The 23364-nt window shown below is 39.3% G+C and overlaps 7 protein-coding genes across 20 annotated transcripts; 5 read left to right on the top strand and 2 right to left on the bottom strand.

Annotated features, from left to right (window-relative positions):
• Nucleotides 1–45: 45 nt before the first annotated feature.
• Nucleotides 46–1972, top strand: LOC104749525 (heterogeneous nuclear ribonucleoprotein 1-like). Its single transcript, XM_010471177.3, has 2 exons — nt 46–502; nt 667–1972. The coding sequence occupies exons 1-2, from the start codon at nt 281–283 to the stop codon at nt 1648–1650; spliced, it is 1206 nt and encodes a 401-aa protein (XP_010469479.1). The 5' UTR covers nt 46–280; the 3' UTR covers nt 1651–1972.
• An 890-nt stretch (nt 1973–2862) lies between these two features.
• Nucleotides 2863–6818, top strand: LOC104753280 (protein unc-13 homolog). The gene is made up of 6 exons (XM_087491459.1): nt 2863–3718; nt 3814–4484; nt 4561–4774; nt 4847–5302; nt 5380–5566; nt 5645–6818. Exons 1-6 carry the CDS (start codon nt 3092–3094, stop codon nt 6616–6618), a joined length of 3129 nt encoding a protein of 1042 aa, XP_087347585.1. The 5' UTR covers nt 2863–3091; the 3' UTR covers nt 6619–6818.
• Nucleotides 6819–6892: 74 nt separating this feature from the next.
• On the top strand, nt 6893–9245 carry LOC104749524 (multiple organellar RNA editing factor 2, chloroplastic). Its single transcript, XM_010471176.3, has 4 exons — nt 6893–7344; nt 7480–7577; nt 7669–7734; nt 8837–9245. Exons 1-4 carry the CDS (start codon nt 6989–6991, stop codon nt 8977–8979), a joined length of 663 nt encoding a protein of 220 aa, XP_010469478.3. The 5' UTR covers nt 6893–6988; the 3' UTR covers nt 8980–9245.
• A 668-nt stretch (nt 9246–9913) lies between these two features.
• LOC104749523 (uncharacterized) lies at nt 9914–18198 on the top strand. 13 transcript variants are annotated; one of them, XR_015584497.1, is made up of 11 exons: nt 9914–10155; nt 10910–13400; nt 13488–13625; nt 14762–14837; nt 15476–15547; nt 16246–16287; nt 16398–16487; nt 16830–16940; nt 17040–17129; nt 17222–17301; nt 17398–18198. XR_015584497.1 is itself a non-coding variant. In XM_087491456.1 (10 exons), exons 2-10 carry the CDS (start codon nt 10911–10913, stop codon nt 17951–17953), a joined length of 3669 nt encoding a protein of 1222 aa, XP_087347582.1. In that variant the 5' UTR covers nt 9914–10155; nt 10910; the 3' UTR covers nt 17954–18198. The 13 variants fall into 13 exon arrangements, 4 of the variants coding, with proteins under 4 accessions (XP_087347582.1, XP_087347580.1, XP_087347583.1 ...); XR_015584496.1 differs by having other exon boundaries at nt 15447–15547; XR_015584499.1 differs by having other exon boundaries at nt 10907–13400.
• Nucleotides 18199–18275: 77 nt separating this feature from the next.
• LOC104749521 (large ribosomal subunit protein bL28c) lies at nt 18276–19450 on the top strand. Its single transcript, XM_010471167.3, has 2 exons — nt 18276–18611; nt 19001–19450. The coding sequence occupies exons 1-2, from the start codon at nt 18413–18415 to the stop codon at nt 19231–19233; spliced, it is 432 nt and encodes a 143-aa protein (XP_010469469.1). The 5' UTR covers nt 18276–18412; the 3' UTR covers nt 19234–19450.
• Nucleotides 19419–20765, bottom strand: LOC104749522 (CRIB domain-containing protein RIC1-like). The gene is made up of 4 exons (XM_010471168.3): nt 20406–20765; nt 20210–20310; nt 20041–20119; nt 19419–19950 (listed from the first exon to the last, which is right to left on the bottom strand). Exons 1-4 carry the CDS (start codon nt 20461–20463, stop codon nt 19514–19516), a joined length of 675 nt encoding a protein of 224 aa, XP_010469470.1. The 5' UTR covers nt 20464–20765; the 3' UTR covers nt 19419–19513.
• A 327-nt stretch (nt 20766–21092) lies between these two features.
• On the bottom strand, nt 21093–23075 carry LOC104749520 (glycolipid transfer protein 1). 2 transcript variants are annotated; one of them, XM_010471164.3, is made up of 7 exons: nt 22926–23075; nt 22357–22483; nt 22186–22241; nt 21847–21977; nt 21617–21752; nt 21404–21535; nt 21093–21314 (listed from the first exon to the last, which is right to left on the bottom strand). In XM_010471164.3, exons 2-7 carry the CDS (start codon nt 22472–22474, stop codon nt 21279–21281), a joined length of 609 nt encoding a protein of 202 aa, XP_010469466.1. In that variant the 5' UTR covers nt 22475–22483; nt 22926–23075; the 3' UTR covers nt 21093–21278. The 2 variants fall into 2 exon arrangements, with proteins under 2 accessions (XP_010469466.1, XP_087347584.1); XM_087491458.1 differs by having other exon boundaries at nt 22850–23005.
• Nucleotides 23076–23364: the final 289 nt, after the last annotated feature.

Genomic DNA, 23364 nt, shown 5'->3' with positions numbered 1-23364 from the left:
AGTCTACTTTTTTTTTATATATTTTTATTTTAATTGATCTCTTTCACTCACTTTTAACCCAATTGGCCGCTATTTTCCAAAGTCTGTTTTTTTTTTTTTATCCTTTCTCGGCTCTTCTCTCTCTCTCTCTCTCTCACCCAATTTCACAAACCCGAAACCCTAATTTTATCGGGACACTGAAATTTTTACAGCTTCTTTCGTTCCTCTTTCTTCACCGGGGAGATTTGTCGGTGTTGAATCTAGGGTTTTTTTTTAACGGAGGGTTTAAAAAGCCTAAACAATGGAATCAGATCAGGGAAAGCTCTTTATCGGCGGGATTTCATGGGATACCGACGAGAATCTTCTGAGAGAGTACTTCAGCAATTTCGGTGAGGTTTTGCAGGTCACTGTCATGCGTGAGAAAGCTACTAGTCGTCCTCGCGGATTCGGCTTCGTCGCATTCTCGGATCCTGCTGTTATTGATAGAGTTCTTCAGGACAAGCACCATATCGATAATAGAGATGTAAGCCTTTTGATTTTTTTCTCAAATGGGTTTCTCTAATTTTGAATCTTTTAGTAATTCCCACTCTTGTCCTGATTAATTCGGCTGTAAAAAATTGATCCTTTGGAATCTTGAGGTTTTCTTTTATTGTCATGTTTGATGGATTTCTTTAAGTATATTATTAGGTTGATGTGAAGAGAGCAATGTCTAGAGAAGAGCAGAGTCCTGCTGGGAGATCAGGGAATTTTAATGCTTCTAGGAATTTTGATAGCGGAGCTAACGTTCGTACTAAGAAGATATTCGTGGGAGGTTTGCCTCCTGCATTAACATCAGATGAATTTCGGGCTTACTTTGAAACTTACGGTCCTGTGACTGATGCAGTCATTATGATTGATCAGACTACGCAACGTCCTAGAGGTTTTGGCTTTGTTTCTTTTGATTCTGAAGATTCTGTTGACCTTGTTTTGCATAAGACTTTCCACGATTTGAATGGTAAACAAGTAGAAGTTAAACGTGCTCTTCCTAAAGATGCTAACCCTGGAGTAGCCACCGGTGGTGGTCATGGCAGCGCCGGAGTTGGTGGGTTTCCGGGCTATGGTGGTTCTGCTGGAAGTGGCTATGAGGGTCGTGTGGATACCAATAGATTCATGCAGCCTCAAAACACTGGTAGTGGTTATCCTCCTTACGGTGCTTCTGGCTATGGTACGGGTTATGGTTATGGAAGCAATGGTGTGGGTTACGGAGGTTTTGGTGGGTATGGTAATCCAGCTGGTGCGCCTTATGGTAGTGTCCCTGGAGCTGGGTTTGGAAGTGGTCCAAGAAGTTCATGGGGCGCTCAAGCACCATCCGGTTATGGTAATGTGGGTTATGGGAATGCAGCTCCCTGGGGTGGTTCTGGTCCCGGTTCAGCAGTTATGGGTCAAGCTGGTGCATCTGCTGGTTATGGCAGTCAAGGTTATGGCTACGGTGGAAATGATTCCTCATATGGGACTCCATCTGCCTATGGTGCAGTAGGTGGGCGATCTGGAAATATGCCTAACAGCCTTGGGGCTGGAGGCTATGCGGATGCTTCAGATGTCTCTGGAGGTTATGGGAATCACCAAGGGATCAACGGGCAAGCTGGCTATGGTGGAGGTTATGGAAACGGTAGGCAGGCTCAACAACAGTGATTGAAGAAGAAAGACTACTACAATGTGGTTTTATCGCTGACCTTGAAACCTCCTCGTTCCGCCTTAATGATGTCACGTCTGGGGCGGTTTGACCAGGAGGTCGACCTACGCTGGACTATCTCTTTTGTTAGTTTTTCAATAAGTTGTTTTCAGGCAGTTCCGGTTACTGCTAGTATTTCCTATGAAGTTGTAGTTTTCAAGTTTGCGTGCTTATTTATATTTGTCGGCTTTGAAATGGTTTTCTTTCTCTATTTTCTCTAGTGTTTGTGTTTAACGATACATCCTCCAGACTATCATTATTCACCTTCCTTTGGTTCATTCATTTTTTGAATATCCCATTCCATATTCTTGCTTTTGCATCTCCTCTGTTTAGGTGAAAATTATTTGCTTAGTGTTCAATGGGATCTAAGAAGGGTATTTGGTAGAACAAAACTGTAATTGACCACTTCGATGTCTGCGTTTGCGTTGTTACAAGAAGGTTGTGTTGGCCAGTAAAGGAAACTTAACAGTCCTTTTATTGACCGACAAGATCTGACTAAACTGGTCTGTTTGGTCGCTGTTCAAACTTGTGCAAAGTTCCATGAGAAGTAGGGATCATTGTTTTTAGCATCTTTCTTCTTCCTCGTTTAAACTGAAAACGATTTAACTAGGAAGAGATCCTAGGGCGACCACCGACGTTTCATATCCAAGCCACTTGCTTCTTTAGCCTGTCTGCGAATCCCATTCTCTCCCACCCTTTGTTCATAAGAATTATTATCTACTCTAATTCATTACAATTTTTCAAGTCCTGCTGTTTGGTAAGAGATAGTTTGGACATGACTTGCAATATGGTTTAGTAAATTTTGAAAATATTGCTGGTCTAATTGACTAATTGCGGCTGATACACTTTTTTTTTTTTCATGATCTCACTAACTTCATTCAAGATCGATATGGTAAATCACCAGTGAAAAAGTTGTCTTTTCGTTATTATTTACAAGAATTAAACGTAGTGGTCGTATAGGGAAAAAAATAAATAAAGAAGATTTAGTAGCATCTAATCTATAAAGAAATATTAACAAAAATGGTAAGACTTGAGCTGGCAACGATCTAGTACAAATAAATGATTTTACAGAGGAGATTTGGATGGACAAAACTTTACTAAAAATAGGAAATTTGCTAATTCTAGTATATTTTGTTTTGGTGAGTTATCCTAATTTTACTCGCATCCTCTCTGATTTCTCAATACAGAAAAATTTGCTGTAGATTACATTTTTCCAACTTGTCGCCTTCCTCCTCCACCTCCTCAGTTTCTCTTGTTTCTTTTGTTTTATTTTTAATTTTACGTCTGCCTTATAATAACACAAGAAATGTCTTTTCCTTTCCTCTTTCCTCTCTCTTTGAGTAATCTAATTTCATAAAAATCCCATAAAGTTTTCCCTACCACCCTCTCCCCTCCTCCGCCATGACTCATCATCACCGGCGAGAGTCCTTCTCGGTAACCACCTCTAACATGGGAGGTTCCGTGGTGCTTTGTCCTAATACCGACCTTCTTTGGCCATTTGGGAAGCTTGAAGGGCTTGATCGAGATGATATTCGTGAGACGGCTTATGAGATCTTCTTCACGGCTTGCCGTTCCTCACCGGGGTTTGGAGGTAGGACTGCTCTCACGTTTTACTCTAACCACAATAGCAACGACAATCATGGAGATGGAGGAGGAGGAATAGGATCCGGTGGCTCATCTGGTGCTGGCTCTGGGTTTGGGTTTGGGTCTTCAGGGAGGAAAGAGGTGGTCACGACCCCGACAAGCCGGGTGAAACGGGCTTTAGGCTTGAAGATGCTTAAACGGTCTCCGTCTAGGCGAATGTCCACCATAGGTGCCGCTGGAGGAGCTGGAACTTCTCTATCCCCCGGTGGCGGAATGAACAGTAGTTCGGGACATATTAGTCCTGGAGCCGGGTTCTTGACGGTCCCGCCTTCTAGACCTAGAAGACCCTTGACCTCGGCGGAGATCATGAGGCAGCAAATGAAGGTGACAGAACAAAGTGACAGTCGGCTTCGAAAAACCCTGTTGAGAACGCTTGTTGGCCAAGTAAGTTAACCTTACTTCTTCTACAAGTTAATGTAAACATTGAAATGCCTTGACACAATACATTAAAAATTGTGTTTTTTTTTAACAATCTGTAGACGGGTAGACGAGCAGAGACGATAATCTTACCGTTAGAGCTTCTCCGACACTTGAAAACGTCAGAGTTTGGTGATGTACACGAGTACCAACTCTGGCAACGACGGCAACTTAAAGTCATTGAAGCTGGTCTTCTTCTTCATCCATCAATTCCTCTGGACAAAACCAACAACTTTGCAATGCGTCTAAGAGAAATTGTCAGACAAAGCGAGACAAAAACCATTGACACAAGCAAAGCCTCAGACACAATGAGAACACTCACCAACGTCGTCGTGTCTTTATCTTGGCGTGGCACTAATGGGAATCCAACTGATGTTTGTCACTGGGCTGACGGTTACCCTCTCAACATTCATCTTTATGTTGCTCTGTTGCAGTCAATATTTGATCTCAGAGACGAGACATTAGTGCTCGATGAGATCGATGAGCTTCTTGAGCTAATGAAGAAGACTTGGTCAACACTAGGGATCACACGACCGATACACAATCTGTGTTTCACTTGGGTTTTGTTTCATCAGTACGTCGTAACATCACAAATGGAACCGGACTTGCTTGGCGCTTCTCATGCTATGTTGGCTGAAGTTGCCAATGACGCTAAGAAGCCTGATCGCGAAGCCCTCTATGTGAAACTATTAAACTCGACACTGGCCTCTATGCAAGGATGGACCGAGAAAAGGTATTGAACATTCTTGCTAAGCCAAAAACACTTAATTAAAAAATATTTGAATATGAATGTGATTGTTGTTCTTTAGGTTATTGAGCTACCATGATTATTTCCAAAGAGGTAACGTGGGATTGATAGAAAATCTTCTGCCATTGGCATTATCATCGTCGAGGATCTTGGGAGAAGATGTGACGATTTCTCAAGGGAAAGGACAAGAGAAAGGTGATGTGAAATTAGTGGATCATTCAGGAGATCGCGTCGATTATTACATAAGATCTTCCATTAAAAACGCATTTTCTAAGGTAAAAAACAAAATCTATATCTGTGTTTTCATTTCATCTCTGTTTTTAGGGTTCTGAATAACTTTGTTGCAGGTGATAGAAAACACGCAAGCTAAGATCGCAGCAACAGATGAAGGAGAAGAAGCGGCTGGAACATTGTTGCAGCTAGCTAAGGAAACAGAGGAGCTAGCGTTAAGGGAACGCGAATGTTTCAGCCCCATACTCAAGAGATGGCACTCAATTGCTGCTGGTGTTGCCTCAGTGTCACTTCACCAGTGTTATGGCTCAATCTTGATGCAATATTTAGCTGGAAGATCATTTATCTCGAGAGATACAGTTGAGGTTTTGCAAACGGCAGGGAAGCTCGAGAAGGTCTTGGTGCAGATGGTGGCTGAAGATACTGAAGAATGCGATGACGGTGGAAAAGGACTTGTACGAGAGATGGTTCCCTATGAAGTTGATTCAATTATACTGCGCCTTTTGAGACAATGGATAGAAGAAAAGCTCAAGAAAGTTCAAGAGTGTTTATTTAGAGCAAAGGAAACTGAAGTAAGTTTTGGATATCTTACTTGCATTCCAAGAAACATTACTTTTATATATCTTATTTTTGCTTATTTTCTTCGTAGACGTGGAACCCGAAATCCAAATCAGAACCTTACGCACAATCCGCGGGAGAGCTGATGAAGCTAGCGAAGGATACCATCGATGAGTTCTTTGAAATCCCTATTGGGATTACAGAAGATCTAGTTCATGATATCGCAGAAGGATTGGAACAACTCTTTCAAGAATACACCACATTTGTTGCATCTTGTGGTAAGCAAAAAAAAAAAATTCAAAACCAGTCTACCTGCAAGAATCGAATTTATTATAACTAATTCTTGAATTTTTCAGGATCAAGACAGAGTTACATTCCTACATTACCTCCTCTCACAAGATGTAACCGAGATTCAAGATTTGTTAAACTATGGAAGAGAGCTACACCGTGTACTACCCCCAACGAAGATTTCAGCCACACGGCATCTGTGATTTCGGACGGCCACCATCCACGCCCGTCCACAAGCCGTGGGACACAACGTCTATACATTCGTCTCAACACGTTACATTTCCTAAGCTCTCATATCCACTCCTTAAACAAAACACTCTCTTTAAACCCGAGGGTACTTCCCGCAACTAGAAAACGCTACCGCCATCGAAACAACAACTCATCTTCCTACTTCGACTTCACATACGCTGGAATCGAATCAGCTTGCCAACACGTTTCAGAAGTCGCGGCTTACCGTTTGATATTCCTCGACTCGAACTCTGTTTTCTACGAGAGTCTTTACGTAGGAGAAGTCGCGAACGCGAGGATCAGACCGGCGTTACGGATTATGAAACAGAACTTAACACTGATGTCAGCGATTCTCGCGGATCGAGCTCAATCACTAGCGATGAGGGAGGTTATGAAATCATCATTCGAAGCGTTCTTGATGGTCCTTCTCGCCGGTGGATACTCCCGAGTGTTCTATAGATCGGATCACAGTCTCATCGAAGAAGACTTCGAGAACTTGAAAAGGGTGTTTTGCACTTGTGGCGAAGGGTTGATACCTGAAGAAGTGGTGGACAGAGAGGCAGAGACAGTGGAAGGAGTGATTCAGCTAATGAGTCAACCAACAGAACAACTTATGGAAGATTTTAGCATCGTAACTTGCGAGACAAGTGGGATGGGGATGGTTGGATCTGGACAGAAGCTACCTATGCCTCCAACTACTGGAAGATGGAACAGGTCTGATCCTAACACGATCTTGAGGGTTCTTTGTCATAGAAACGATCGTGTCGCTAATCAGTTCTTGAAAAAATCGTTTCAATTGGCTAAACGGAGGTGAATTGGAAACAAATGAAGATAAAAAAACAAGAAAAACGCTTGTGTGGGTGAGAGACGTGAACTTGATTCGTTGTGTAAATGGCTTAAAAGTGTAATTTTCAAGTTTTGGAGCTGATTTGTAATTTTAAATATTTCTGTGTTGGTTGTTTACGAGGAAATTATTTGTTGATTCTTTTATTATTAGAGAGATGTGTTCATAAATAGAAAGTCTTATTTATGGGCCTTGAGCCCAATTATGTGAAGCCTATATAATGTTTGTCTTTCTCAATATATACATAAAAACCGTCAGGTCGAAAACCAAAACCCTATCCACTTTACTCTAAACCTCTCTCCAGTAGCTTCGTCTTGCTACCTTCCTCAGTCGCCCTACAATGGCCTTGCCTTTGTCTGGCACGCGCCACCTCACGTGCGCTCTCCTCCTCTCTAATACAACCGTATTAGCTCCTCCTCGGATTCCTTCCTCTGTTCGCTGCGGTGGATCTCGGTTAGGTTGCTCGACCCGGTTCTTCTCAATCCGATGCGGAGCTAACCGGTCAGGCTCTGCTTACTCGCCGCTTAACTCTGGCTCTAACTTTAGCGATCGACCTCCGACGGAGATGGCTCCTTTGTTTCCGGGATGTGATTACGAGCACTGGCTTATTGTTATGGATAAACCTGGCGGCGAAGGTGCGACGAAGCAGCAGATGATTGATTGTTACATTCAAACCTTAGCTAAAGTCGTTGGAAGGTAAAATTTTTACTGATTACATATGTTATTGAAACAAAATCAATGAACAAAAGCTAGGGCATAATGTTTTGATTGCTTGAGGAGTTGTTGGATAGTTTGCTCTGTGTATTTGACTCTTTGTTTTTGTATTGGTAGTGAGGAAGAGGCGACGAAGAGGATCTACAATGTTTCGTGTGAGAGGTATTTAGGGTTTGGCTGTGAGATTGATGAAGAGACATCTACTAAGCTTGAAGGTCTTTTATTTACTTACATTTGTTTGTTATGTTAGCTAGTGTTTACAGATACTGAAGAAAGTGTTCTAAAGTATTGATTTGTTTACGACAGGTTTACCCGGTGTTCTGTTTGTGCTTCCTGATTCCTATGTGGATCCTGAAAACAAAGATTATGGAGGTAATTTTCTTGCTTATTTTCTCAAAATGGAAGTCTTTGCTAGTGCCATTGACATTGTAATTGTTGAGTCTCAGTGTGTGTCGTCTCTCTTAAAACATGAAATACAAGATTTGATTAGTCCATCTTGGCAAAGCTAATGAGTCTTTTGGCTATGATTAGCTTTGAATGCTAATGGACTGATATCATCTATTTTATCTTTAGCCTGCTTGAGCAGATAGATAAATACATATCTAACTGCAGGGTGGTTTGGACGAAAACATATATTGCATGTAACTCTTGAGTGCTTTTTTCTTGGAAATTGGAACATAGATAATGTTATTGATTATCAGTCCATCTTGGCAAAGCTAATGAGCCTTTTGGGCTATGATTAGTTTTGAATGCTAATGGACTGACATCAAATAATTTTATCTTAGCCTACTTTTGCAGATAGTTAATATAATATCTACCTGCAGGCCGGTGTAGATGAAACATACATTGAATTCTTGACTGTTTCTTGCTTCAGTTAGTCCATTTTTGTGAACCTGGTGAATATATTGTCCTGGTGTGCGCACTGATACTGACATGTCTAAGTGCAGACCGGTCGAGATGATAAATATATAGCCACCAGGTGTCAGTGTAACTCCCCCTAACCGTTGAAAAATAGCTCATAGTCCATCTTGGTAAAATTAATAGATCTTTTTGGCAGTATTATCTTTGAATGCTAATAGAATTATATATCAGACTTTTCTCTTGGTCTATCTGTGTGGATTTAGAATAGCAACATGATTACCTTCGTTGAGATAAAGAATTGATTTAACCGTAATAATTCGTTATGGAGATGGTTGGAGATCTTAAGTATAGAATAATTTGTGTAATCATGGATCAGAAGTCCATCTTGGCAAAGCTAGTAGCCTTCAGCCATTTCTAGTTTTGAATGCTAATGGACTCACATCCAGATTCTCTCTTTCTTGTGCTGTGCTCTTGTCACTTGATATGGTGCAAGCATAGATTCAATCATGAGAGATACATCGGTTTTACATTTATCGATTTAAATCTTAAGAATTGCTGAAGGACATTCACAGTGATCTTGAATTCTGATTTGTATACCGTTGTTGACTTGCAGCTGAGTTGTTTGTTAACGGTGAGATAGTCCAACGATCACCAGAGAGGCAGAGGCGGGTTGAGCCACAGCCGCAGAGAGCCCAAGATAGACCGAGATACAATGACAGAACTCGATACTCCCGCCGCAGAGAGAACACAAGATGAACTGTAACTGAAGAAGGTATACATACACCATATCGTATCAAAGAAAAACCAATATGATGATGATGATGATAATGGTGGTGGTGATGATGATGATGATAATGGTGGTGGTGATGATGATGTTGCTACTGCCACGAGAGGGCTCCTTATTCCAGTCCTTTGCAGTTTAATGGAACTACTTTGGATATTGTTGAAATGCTAAGTTTTGATTCTCTGTGTAACATTTTTTATATAATAATGTAAATTGAGGTTTCAGTGTGTTAGGACAAGACATGGTGTACTTAGGTATCAAAATAAGCGGGAGGTATTGGTTTAGGATTTAGAAAGAATTTTAATGACTTTAAAAATTAGGTAAAATATTATTCAATCAAGACTTTTAAAAACTTTTTAAAAATTTGGTGTTATTGGTTGTGGATTTGTAAAAAGTTATGTAAAATCTTGATAAATCTAGTGTTATTGGATGAAGAGTTTTATAAAGTCATTAAAAGTTTTATGTTATTCAAGTAAAACAAAAGAATCTTGGATTGTTAATGAATTCAAATTTTATGTTATTGATTTAGGATTTTATATCATTTCTTTCATAACAAAAGTCATGAAAACTCTTTCATCGAATAGAAAAATTTTACAAGATTAGAAAAAACAAATCATCAAAATTTCAAAAAACTTCCTAAATAATCTTTTAGAATCCTTCATTTTTAACTTTCAATTTTCTATGATTCTAACAATCAGCAAGAACATAAAATCATTAAAAAAATTTTTAAATCCTAAACCAATACCTCCCCTTAGTTTTCTTTCTAAGTATAAAGAATAATGTTTTTGTTCTTGAATTCGTCGTACCCATTATTATTAGTGTCGCAAATAGTGAATTTATTTTCATTATCAATCAGTAAGCGGCCTATAAAGTATAAACCGATTATGGACTCTTTTGTCATTCTGAGGAAATTAATTTTCATGACTGAAGGTTAAAACGAACAATATAAAATATAAATGGGCGATCTGATGATTTCTCCAATAAATAAGGGGAAAATTGAAAAGTAAAAAAAGTTGATTTTAAAATCCAGCGGACTAAAAAATCTTCTGGGTGGTTTTTTTTTTTTTAATATCTCGCCCCCGAAAAAAAGTTGACGAATCTCTCTACCGGAGTTTTCGCCGACGGCAAGGCAATTTCATTTGTCGGAGGTGCGACGCTTCTTCTCCCCCTTTTTTTTTTTGCTGTTCTTGTTAATTCGTCTCTCATGTCAAGCTTGCTTGTGCTTTCTCTTTGGATGTATATAACTGCAATTAGTCGCGAAAGAATCACGATTGCTTCTTCATTTCGATGAATCTTTAGGGTTTGTGTGAGCTTATGATTGCTGAACTTGCTAGTAATTGAATGCCTGCGTGGTTAGTTAGTTGGCGTCAAACTGGGTTGTGGTGATTTTTCTCTACTTCGCGCCGTCTTATTCTTTAGGTCGTGGATTACTATTTTATGCGATTAGATTCAATTGGATCATACTTCTAATTTGTTCGCTCACCTTGAAGTTTCTAGCCAACCTGTTAAGGAAATGGTGTTGGTTTTTAGAGGCGCAACCATAGTTTCATGTTCAATCACTTATGAAACTTGCTAATTTGGTGGTTTGGAACTTGTTGAATGTGATTGAAGATCTATGAAATGATAGACAATTCTAAAATAGTATAGTGTTAGCACATTGGTAGGTTGCTGTTTTTGTGATTTTCGCTCCATGTATGTAGTCATCTTGATGATATCTATGTTGCAAGATGCGAGGGAATGAAATTTGTGAATTTCAATCATGAATTCAGCTGTGCATTTCCTTATACTTGTTTTATGTTCTGAGTCTAATAGTTTATAAATTTTGTCTGGTGATGATTGTGCTCTCGACTCATTATTCAAAGGAATAATATAATCTGCCGTTTCTTGTTGATGAGCAAGCAGGATGGACGAAGTGGATAAGCAACAGGAAAATCCTAATGGACATGAAAAGATGGTAAATGAAGGATCTGCTGCTCGAACAAGACCTACAAGCGTTGAGGAGATTAGGCTTAGGAGAAAGAGGAAAGATTCCTTGGAAAATGTGAAGGAGGAAACTGTAGAAGCAGCTCAGTTACTCGATAACGATCTTGTTGATAAGGCTTCTGAAAATCATGACTCTGAAATAGGGCATGATAGATCGAAGAATTTGAGGTGTGAAGACAGTTCAAGAAAGAACGAAGACGCCATTTCTAGTACTAGAGAAGAAAAAAAAGAAAAAACGATGATAGAAGACCCTGTGGGAGCAGCTCAGTTACCCAGTAAAGATCTTGTTGAGAAGGTTCCTGACTGTCATGAGTCTAAAAAAGGGTATGATAGCTCCGAGAAACTGAGGCATGAAGAGCTTGTTATGGACAGCTCAAGAAAGAGAGAAGAGGCTAGTTCTAGTCCTAAAGAAGAAAGCCTAGATATACCAATGAAAGATATTCCTATTGAAGAAGCTCAGTTACTGCATAACTATCTTGTTGAGAAGGTTTCTGACTATCATTCGTCTGAAAAAGGGCATGATAGATCCACGAAAGTGAGGCTTGAAGAACATGTTAAGGACAGCTCAAGAAAGAAACAGGACACGATTACTAGTTCTAGGGAAGAAAAACCAATTGAAGAGGATCATGTGGGAGCTGCTCAGTTACTGGGTAATGATATTGTTGAGAAGGTTTCAGACTATCATGCGTCTGAAAGAGGGCATGATAGATCCAAGAAAGTGAGGCGTGAAGAACGTGTTAAGGACAGTTCAAGAAATAGAGAAGACGCCACCTCTAGTTCGAGGGAAGAAAAATCAATGAAAGAGGACCATGTCTCTGAAAGAGGGTATGATAGATCGAAAAAAGGGAGGCGTGACGAACGTGTTAAGGACAACTCAAGAAAGAAAGAAAACGCCACTTCTAGTTCTAGGGAAGAAAGGGTAAATAAACCAATGAAAGAGGACCCTGTTAGAGCAACTCAATTACTAGGTAACGATCTTGTTGAGAAGTTTTCTGACTATCATGCGTCTGAAAAGGGGCATGACAGGTCAAAGAAAGTGAGGCATGAAGAACGTGTTAAGGACAGTTCAAGAAAGAAAAAAGACGCTATTTCTAGTTCTAGAGAAGAAAAGTTACTGGGTAATGACCTTGTTGAGATGGTTTCTGACTATCATGAGTCTGAAAAAGGGTATGATAGATCCGAGAAATTGAGGCATGAGGAGCGTGTTAAGGAAAGTTCAAGAAAGAAGGAAGAGGCTGTTTCTAGTTCTAGAGAAGAAAAACTAGATAAACCAAAAAAGGACGAGCCTGCTTCAAATAGAAAAAGGAAGGCAGAAGGAGAGAGGTCTACAGCTGAAAAAAAATTAATAAAAGAAGATACTAAGGATAGACGAGGAAAGAAAGAAGAAACTAATTATTCTAGTTGTAGGGAGGAGAGACGAGATAAAAAGATGAAAAAGGAAGACCTAGCTGCAAACAGAAAACGTGAAGGAGAAATCCCTGCAACTGAAATTAAAACAATGACAGATAGAGATGAGCTTGGTAGTAAGAAGCGTCTTCGAAGTCTAGTGGTGGCAGACCTTTCTCGAGATGAAAGTAGTATAAAACCTGACAATGGAGACAGTAGAAAGAATCAAAATGGAGATCATAAGAAGAATAGGGAGATGGATATGTCAAAGAGGCATGAACCAGCAAAGGTGCATGGCGTTGAAGTTTCAGAGCGATGGGAGAGAAGGGAACAACCCAAATCGCATCAACACGACATGAGAGAGAAAAGGAGAAGATCAAGAAGTCGAGATCATGGGCAGGACAAACAGAAAAGGTCATCCCCCTTACCAAGGGCTGAAAAGGCTACATCGCGTCATAAGAGAAACCATGAGGGGCGATCAGAAAATGCTGTTAAAGATAGATCGGGAAAACATCATGGTAATGATAATGAAAATAAAGTGGCAAGCACTGTAAATAACAAGTCTAGAAGGTATAATGCTTCCAAAAGTGAAATTGGTGGATATTCACCACGGAAAAGAAGGGAGGAAGCATCTACCAAGGCTGATTCTCCACCTAATCTTTCTTCTGAGAATAAAAGTGCTAAATGGGATCTTACACCTACTGTAACTGCTGGCACATACTCGGGCTCAGTTTTTACTGGTCTCCAAGCAGCAACTCAGACAGGATATCCTGTCATCAGTGAGGCTTCCTTGGCGCTTTTGAAGCCACTTATGGAGGCGCCTTTTAGGATGCCACCGCCAAGGCAGACCACTTCTTTTGATTCTGTTCAGCTGACCGAATCCACCCGACGTATGAGGAGACTTTACGCAGAAAATGTGCCGGATTCGGCCTCTGAGAAGTCTCTGATTGAATACTTCAATAGCTATATGCTATATTCAGGGTCCAATCACATAAAAGGAAGTGAACCATGTATTAGCTGTATTGTAAGTTTATGTCTTATGACCTTCTTATCACCTTTGTTATCTTTGTGGATTATAACTCCTGAAAGTGTTTATGTCCTTTAAATGCAGATAAACAAGGAAAAAAGTCAGGCGCTAGTGGAGTTTCTTACGCCACAGGATGCCTCTGCTGCACTTTCCCTTGATGGTTGCTCCTTTGCGGGTTCAAACCTCAAAATTCGACGCCCGAAAGACTATGTCGAGATAACAGTAAGATTTACAATTTCTTCATTCTCTTTCTCTAGAACTCTTGCCATTTACCCCATATGTTTTGTCTTCTAATAATAGTCATCTGGTTTATTTTGCAAGCGAGCTTAGATATCTGCATATATTTCATTGGTGTAAGATTAAAGTTTAATTTCCACTTTGACACATGCTATCTAAACCTGTCTGACTTCTTTTTAATGATTTAAGCTTGAATTTATTGTGATGTATGACCGTGTTTTGGGTGCAAGTTTTTGTTACATTATTTCAAATCGAGAGCATCAGTCCTCTTTTGACCCAGATATGTTCAAAGTAGACTGACATAAGGAACTTAGGAAAACATCTGGACCGATATTTTAGAGCACATAAGCATGGTGTTGTAAATCCAAGTTCCCGTTTACTGATAACTATTTCTGCTGAAGCATCTTGATTGACTATGTTGTCTTCTAGAATCAGAGAAATTAAGAGATTTCTTTATCTATCATCGAGTCATATATGATTCAGTCTTAGATGTGATACTGTGCCACTGCTTAAATCTACTCTGCTGGGCCCAAAAAATGCTCATGGTCCAATCTTTGAAGGCACTCTCAATGGAAGCATCTTGCCACTTGTTTATAAACTATGTATTGCAACTTGAGTTTGATAAATGCAAGACAGTTGATAAACCATATCTGTTGATCTTTTAACTGTAAGCAGATTTGGTGGTTAACATATGGTTTTGGTTTCGTAGTAACTAGTAAGGTTAAACCTTGGCCATTTTTACAGAGGATGGCCCTCTGAGAAAAGAACTTTGGACGTCGTGATATGAATTCTATCATGGTTATAGCAAAAGAATTTATGAATTTCCTCTGTAATTGCTTGAGGTTTTTATCACATGATTCTCTAGCTTAGTTGTGAAGTCAAAGTGATTTGGAATTTGCAAAATTTCTTGATTTATGGTGGTTCAATCTTATTCTCTAATTGCAATTGGTTTTGAAGGCTTCTCTTTTTTTTTTTTTTTTTTTGCCGTGCCATTATCATACCAACAATAGGCGCCACTAAGAATCACTGTAGTTTATGGATTCCTGCACTTGAAATAATTTGTTTTCAAACCACATGTCAATCCATTATCTGACTGTCGTGTGTTGGAATCTCTTAAATAGGGTGTTTATGTTGGGTATGTCATAATTCACATTCAGGAGGGTGATGAAGCTGTCCGCTAAATAAGAAGACTCCCAGGTGTAGTGACGAGTTTGCTGTGTTCCAAGTTTCTTTCCATTTTCCTTCTCTTTTTGGGCTTTTAGTAATTGTACAGATCATCCATATGATTCCTGTGTGTTATGGTTAACTGTTCTTGTGTTCTTTGCTCCTTTGTCTTAAATGTTTTGGTATCATCATATGGTACCATATCAATCTGTTTTATCTTTGATCTTCTCCGAACTGAATGTGGTTGTAGTAATACTCGCATAACTTGCATTGGCAGTTAAAGACCTGCCTAGGCTACTCTTTTTCTTTATTTCTTTTATCTGTTTGGCTATAACTGTGTTTCAGTCCTCACAGGATCAGTTACCTGGTGCTGATTGTTATCTCTATTCTTTCGTGCTAGTGGTCCTAAGAATTGCATTAATGCCCTAAGCTCTTACCACCTCCTCTTAAATAGTTTACATCTTTGTCCTTCATGTTTGATCAGTTCTGCTGTGATTATCGGCTGAGTCGTTGTAGGAAAGTCTATGAAAATGACTGATTATCAAGGCTGTGGACTCTGTCCTTCTATTTGGCCTTGCAAACCAGTACCGTGCATTGTTCTATGATTTCTGAGCTATGTTATGGTTACCATCCATGAAGCAGGTTTTCAGACGGTTGCTATTTTCATGCAGAACGGTGAACTGGAGAAAAAGGAGCCAGCCACAAATGCAGTAAGTGACAATGTGGAGGACTCATCAAACAAGGTACAAATTATTGCCGTAAATTTGCTTCTTAAGACAGTGGGTAAAAAAAGTTTTATATTGAAAATGAGTTTAGAGCATCTTTTAAATATCTCTTAACGAGATTCCCTTTTTAAAGTCACTGTATAGGTCAGCGACCCTTGATTTATAGTTCAGATCAAGTTGTGAAGTCCGTGCCATAGTTTCGATACCACTGTAATTTGAAAACTCTTGCTCTAGAGGCCAAAACATCCGTATATCTAAATTTTACTTGGTCCTTTCCATTCATGATGCGGGCCCTATTGTGGAACTTTACTGCATGCTTTTCATGCTGACAGCTTTTATATCCTTTCCCCTTTAATTTGTTAGTAGTTTAAAATGAAGAATATCAATCGTGTTAAGAATTAGGAACTGTTAAGAGTTAAGAACGTAGGAATAAAGCATGCGTCAGTATCAACTTTCTTGTAAGTTTGGCTGGTATTAATAGGTGTTATGATCAAAAGCTTGTTCATAGTGGTTCAACCTGAAAAAGCGAAATGTCAGACCACCTTATTATTATCTTAAAGCGAACACACCGAGAATAGAAGTGTAATTCTCTCTGCAGCTTGGGCATCTTTATAGTTGATAATATTTAAACCTTCACTGTCTTTAGATATGCTAGTTGCTTCCTATACTAATTTTGCTGTCAAGCTTTGATATTGAGACTAATGTACTCGTTGCAGATCTTTATTGGCGGATTTCCAAAAGCAATTTCATCTGATATGGTATGCTGAGCAGTAATTCTTTAAAAAATTTATGACACATTCAAGCTATTGGCCTTATTTATATCTTTTCAACTTCTAAAATGTCTGATTCCTCATTACCGTATTTACAGCTCTTGGAGATTGTCAGCGTCTTTGGGCCCTTGAAAGCATACCGGTTCGTGAGCAACAATGATCTCAGTCAGCGATGCGCTTTCCTAGAGGTTAGAAGATGCTTTTATTTTGGCCCTCTCTGTGGCCAATATTATACGATTACTCTTTATTCTCTGAATTTCATCGCAGATACCCCCATCTTAGTCTGCCATCATGATGTAGCTCTTGTGATTGTTTCATATGATTGTTCATTTTCTGGGTAGAATGGGAAGATGTTCTTTTGGGGATATATAAAGAATATTAGCTGGGAAGTTAATTAAACAACGTTGATTATTAATATAAGCTAATACGCACCTATCATAAATTCTAGAGAGTAACCGTGAATGTGACTATTGTTCCAAGTATCCATATATTAACCGTCCCTAACTTTTTGTTTTTTTTTTACACCTCAGTACACTGATGGATCTGTTACCCTCAAAGCTTGTGCTGGCCTAAATGGTATGAAGTTAGGTGGCAGTGTAATAACAGCCGTTTGTGCATTTCCTGATTCATCATCCGTAGCGGTAATTCAGTGACCCAACTTTGCTTTCGTTAGTTCATCTGTTTGTAACGGAAATTGCTTTAGTTAATCGTGAGAGTGGTGTGTATATAATGTGTTGCAGGTAAATGAGAATCCACCATTCTATGGAATACCTGATCATGCGAAACCACTTCTTGGCAAGTCTAAGCATATTCTGAAGCTAAAAAATGTGGTAAGGATATAGGTATATACTATTTCTTGTGAATCTTTCCCACATATACTTCGTGAGGCTATACTAACGTTCCATTCTTACTTGTTGGACAGGTTGACTCAGAAGATCTCACATCGCTTTCCAAGCAAGAAGTGAAAGAAATTTTGGAAGATGTGCGGTTAGAATGTGCCAGGTTAAGCTCTGAGATCATTATTTCCATGAGTCCATTGAGCTTTAAAATCTAGTCAATTAAGAAAAGAGGCCTCTGCGTCGTCTTGTCGTGATGCAGGTTTGGGGTTATTAAGTCGATAAACATCGTGGAACACAAGAGCAAAGATATCACTGCTTCTGAATCAAATGCATTGTTGAACTTAGAACCAACTGATTCTAAAGACGAGTGCGCGGATGATATGGCAGACAATGTAGATCTTGCAGAGGTTGTCAGGCCAGACAGTCTGATAGGTGAAGACAAGTTATGTGAACCTTGCTCAGATACTGCTGCTGAGACAAACACGCAAGCCAATGATGATCAACACTCCACTGAGCAAGACCATTGTGAAAAGACTGTTGGAGAAAGTGCACAGGACGAGGCAGAGAATCCACAAGAAGTAGCATCAGCTCGTACCGTGAAGACAAGATGGGATGCTGGTGACAAGATAGAGGAAGAACAAGAACAAGACCCAGAGGATGTGTTTGAGCCGGGTTGTATCTTCATTGAGTACGGAAGACCAGAAGCTACACGTGATGCAGCCCATTCATTACACGGAAGGCTGTACAATAATCGGACTGTGAAAGTGGAATACGTTTCTAAAGAGCTTTACCAAATCAGGTTCCCAAGTGGGTAATTATAATCCTGATCCATCTCCAACAACAAAAGGAAAATTACTTACAGAGTTACAGTACGTCTGATTCTTCGCAACGTGACCACATAACCGGTTTAAACCGAGTTCAGAGATACATATAGGATCTACAATCGAAAACCCTTAAAATCTCTTTGTAATCGTTGGGATTGATCAGGTTGGTTTTTTTTTCACCACCTGTGTTGATACTTTTGTGCATTCGTGAATCTAAAAAAGTAAAAGTTAAAACAGTACTTCTGCTTGGGTGGCTATGGTTTGGTTTTGTTTGAACCGGTATAATTTCGGAACTGAAGTTGACCAATAAATCAGAATTATTGATACAGTACAGAGAACGTAACCTTCTAGATCACGAAGAGGGTCTCATTGGTCTTCCCAAAATAAAAAGAACCCAATCTCCTCCTCCTTCTGTTATCCAAAACCTCTCCCTCTGTTCAAGAACCAAAAATGACGACAATGGCGACGCAAGGTGCTTGGCTACGAATGACCTCATCAGCGAAGTCCGTCGCCAAGTCAACCGTAACTTCAAAGGAACTCGGATTCCTCACCTCCCAGCTCAGCGGCGTCAGAATCTCTCACTCTCCAAGTGACGTCACCAGTCGCATCTCCGTTCCTTCGTTTCCGGGGATTCAACCAATCGTCGCTCGTAATTTCCCCTCTTTCTTAGGGTTTATTCTGATGCATTCGCCTTCCTATTTATCTTGTTCGCCTTACATATTCATATCGAATTCCGAATTTTTTTTGGTTAGGTAGCTAGCTTTTAGTGTTTGAGTTGAATTGTCTGGGAATTTTTAACTCTTTGCTGGAGATATGTTACAAGCTACGTTGCTCTATTTGTTTTGATGCTATTTCGATTTTGTTCTTGTTGCTCAAATTTAATTCTTTGCAGCCTTATGTTTCTCGTCCTGTAACAAACCTATGTCTCTATACCATCTTTGTTGAACCTTTGATTGCAGTTTCTGTTAGTTATCTGTAACATTTTGAGTCTTTCTTTTTTTATTTCTTGAAACTGCTTGTTGTGTTTCTATATGTCAGGTAGGATATGCCCTTTTACTGGGAAGAAGGCAAACAGAGCAAACAAAGTTTCTTTCTCTAACCACAAGACCAAGAAGTTGCAATTCGTCAACTTACAATACAAGAGAGTTTGGTGGGAAGCTGGCAAACGTTTTGTTAAACTTCGTTTATCGACTAAGGCCTTGAAGACTATTGAGAAGAACGGACTCGATGCTGTTGCCAAGAAAGCCGGCATTGATCTTCGCAAGAAATAAGATAATGATTACGATGTTGATGATTCGCAAAGTTTTATTATCTACATTTTCTTTGCTTCTCCTTTTGCACTCTTTACATTTCCTTTCTAGATTTGGTAAGTATCATATGTAATCTCTGAGTTGTATCCGAAACTGTTTTTTTTTTTTTTGTGTTTCCTTCTCGAGCTGTCAAGAAAAGACTTCAATGAGAGAGAAACGAAAACAAACTCTTACATTACATGCAGGTGGTCTGGTCTGGTCTGGTCCAAAAAATACATTTCATGTTTTGGTTTTATGTTTCTCAGACAATATCATTACAAGTATCAACTGAATTCTCTGGTTTTCCTTTCGATGATTTCTTCATCGATGCTTCTCCTCCTGCAGATCCTTTTAGTTTCCTTGGACGGGATGTAGCCTTCCGTGGAGGTGCTGAACCATCAGGAATAGGATGATGATTAGATGCTTCCGTGTCCGGAACCGGGATACCACCACGCCTTCTACGCACTGAAGGTTCTTGATCATTCGATGAGTCCACTGACCCGTGTTTGCTTCGGTGATGTCTTGAATGCTTCGATGATTCATCTGATGATGCAGCATTCCCGCTGCTTTTTCTAGGCGGAGACCCGTTTGGATTTGGACTAGCTCCTCCTCCGGATTTCCGTCTTGTTTTATGTTTCGGTTTCTCGTTGGTGCTCGAAGGCAGTAACTCTTTTAGCCCAACTCCACCTTGGTTCATCCCTGTTGAGTTAAACGTCAATGCCTAGAACTGGTCAAGGCTTATTACTTTTTAGGTGAAAAATTCAGAACTTTACAGGAAAAAATATTAACCTTGCGGGTTGTATTTGTTGGAATTTCCCCTGGAAACGACTTGACCTTTCTCATGTTCTTGAGGTTTGAAGTCATTCATCTGTGGGTTTCCCCAAAAAGGCAATGATGATGATGAGTATAGACATATGTAAAAAAATACGTGTGAATGTACAAATGTATATGATCGTACCCAGCTTGGCGTATTAGTGGCTGGACCGTCGGAGCCAATGTGAGCAACATGCTTTACATCGGTCGGAAACCCGATCTGCATCTCCTGCTCTTTCTCTTCGTCTACAATAGAATGGATCGCCCCATGTATTATGGACTTGTGACACAAGAAACGACAAAGATCATGTTTATGGTAGAAAAAAATCGATGAGACTCACCAAAAATCTGAGTAATATAACGAAGGCCCTTAAGAAGACCCTTCATTGTCGTCGCCATTGATCTATAAAGGGTTGATTCCGGTTAGTGGCGTATGATCCACACGCCGGAGACAACCTTTTTTTGTTCAAGATTCGACGATCCTTACCGTAAACCTTGAACGCATGAGATTTTCTCTTGACGAGAAAAAAGGTTGAAAATTTTCGAAGAGAGAGAGAGAGAGAGAAGGGTCAAGAGATCTCCAAGAAAGTTATTGGTTTGAGACCAACCAAAGAGAAGAAGAGGGAGAGCACTAAGTTTTGTCTTCTTTTTTTTTTTTTTTACCAGAGGAGAACAAAGTTTTAAAAAAAGAAAGAAACTTTTTCATAGTTGTAATTAACAGATAATATATAACTATATTATATTTAGAATGTTGATGGTAATGGAGGCAACGTAGAGCTATAATCAAACCCTCCATGGGAAACAACTTGTCAACAGGATTCCGGGTCGAAAGGAAGGAGACCATGACCACACCAAATCATCCTATTATACTAATTAATTAACACATTGTATAATGCAATCTTAGATACGTATACCACTATATTTCTTTTGACTATTTTAGAGAAATTGCAGATACTAGAAAAATGTTATAACTTAGATGATGACATTGAGAGATTTTGCGATCGTAAGCAAAATGATTTGCGAGATGATTTTGATAAAGATTGATTCTTATGTTATAAACTTATAATATAAAGTGAACATTCAGATAGAAACCGACACATTATTCTGTTTCTTTGGAGGGTCTCAAAGTTTTATAATCCGAAGGAGTAAAAAGTTAAAACGGACAAAGATTCCGGCAAAGAAGATTTGAAACCGGCGATTACCATGATGATGACTTAAGAAGCCTTCATGTCATCCATACCGACGGTAGCCTGCAAAAGATGAACAAGATCAAAAGAATCAAAGACTGATGAAACGGAAGAAACGGTAAGGATTTCAAGTTTTTTAAGTCTTTGCGTACCAGAAACTTATGATTGTCATGAAGAAACGGACCAAACTCAGCGCAAAACCTTTCCATGTCAGCGTAGATGTCACCAGAACCAGATATGACATCCATGAACTTCTTCCTGTCTGGAGCTAACTTTAAAGCCATCTGATAAATAAAAAAAGTTCAAAATGAGATTGGTTTTCAGAAGATGCTGATCAACCAGAGAAAGCGCGAGTAAGTACATACAGAGAAGGTAGAGCTGGCTAGCCATCCGTGCCATTTCTTGAGTGTTTTTTGGTATGAGTCACCACAAGCTTGTGGCATTGACCAATCTTGATGAGCTACCAAGTTGCGGAACAGCTCCACTAAGAAATCCATTGCTCTGAAAGATTCACTCATAAGTGATATACATGGTTTTGAGAAGCTGCCCTCTTCGAAATAAAGGTACGTAAATGCTGTCATGTGCCATCGCTTACCTGGTTAACCAGAGAAGACCGTTGGTACAGCTGGACGATGCCTTTGCTGTCTTAGACTCAATTTCGACTTGAACAAAGGTGTACAGGTACTTGAACTTATCGGGATCAGACAAGTAGTTCTTCTCCAATCTCTACACAAGAGACGGACCAATGAATTGTAAGACAATAATCTAATGCAAAAAGGTCAGGTTTCCACTATCAGAGGTACACATTACTATTGTAAGCAGAATGAGAACAGGGCCAGGCAATGCACTCTTATAAGTGGTTAGTACTGTGAATGCTAAATGGATTTGTGCCCTTACGTTTATCAAAATCTTGGAAACTAAAAGAGAACTTTACCGATATGTTGCCTCCAATGTCAGATTTCACGAGAGTCATAGCAGCTCCAAACTTATCTGAAAAAACAGATACCACCAACACACAATGCTGTATGTATTTTCATAAAAGACAAAAAAAAAAGAAAAATCCCAAATACAAAAGAACAGAGAAAGTTTCTGGCTTTTGTTAAACCTATAACAGGCAAGATGGTCTTGCAGAGCTCAAGAAATGGCTTAGTAAGCATCTCGCCTTGTTCAGACTTAACATGCTTCATTCCTTCCAAACAAGGCGTGAACACAGTCCCTTCCATTTTTTTCAACTGAACATGAGAGAACAAACACAAGGAACAAATTACTCAATGAACAATGTGGATGATCTTAACATTGAAGATGATCAAAATTATACAATAAACCCCAAAGAAACACAAAATTCACAAAAACAAAGTTCAATGGAAGATCTGAGCAACCACATAAACAACACTGAGAAACACATTAACTCAATCAAAAAGGTTATGACTTGATTTAACCATATATGCAAAATCACATGTAAAAATTCGCCCAACATCATAAAACTGGAAAGTTTTCAAAAATCTGATCGAGACAGAGAGATCTAATTTTCAAAGTGGATCCATCGATCGATCATCATAACAGCGTTGTGAGAATACGCAACAAAACAAGAAGATTACTCGAGATCTAGGGATTCAATGGACGAAGATGAATCTGAGGTCGATCTCAAACGGAGAAGGAGCAAAAAAATCGTACCTTTGCGTGAGAATTGATAAAAAAAAAAATGGGATCAGATTCGATTCTCTGCTACTGGAGATTGCTCTCTCTTCGTTCTCTGGAGTTAGGAAAATTCTCTCTTTTTGTTTTTGACATTTAATTATATTTCGTTATACATCCAAACTTTATGAAATTTTCTGATTTTGCCCCCTAACATTTATTATCTGTCAGTTACATCCATCTCACTTTTGGTGCAAATTTACATTCATAAAAAAATTGTTGATTAAAAGTTAAAAACTTCAATTGTCAATCAAAAATCTCTCCAACAGACATGCAAGTGAGTTGCAAAAAAATGTTTTTTTTTTCTTTTGAGAAACAGCTACACACCCAAAATGTTTGGAATTAATCTCCATATTTTCGATCTCAATGCTCAAACTTCTCATTATCTCGATAAAACAACTTTCATGAACATCCTCCA

The sequence above is a fragment of the Camelina sativa genome, chromosome 16 (assembly GCF_030686135.1).
Source record: "Camelina sativa cultivar CO46 ecotype springtype chromosome 16, ASM3068613v1".
NCBI lineage: Eukaryota > Viridiplantae > Streptophyta > Magnoliopsida > Brassicales > Brassicaceae > Camelina > Camelina sativa.
Note: the sequence above shows the minus strand (reverse complement) of the source record. Positions and strands in the feature narration are given on the sequence as shown.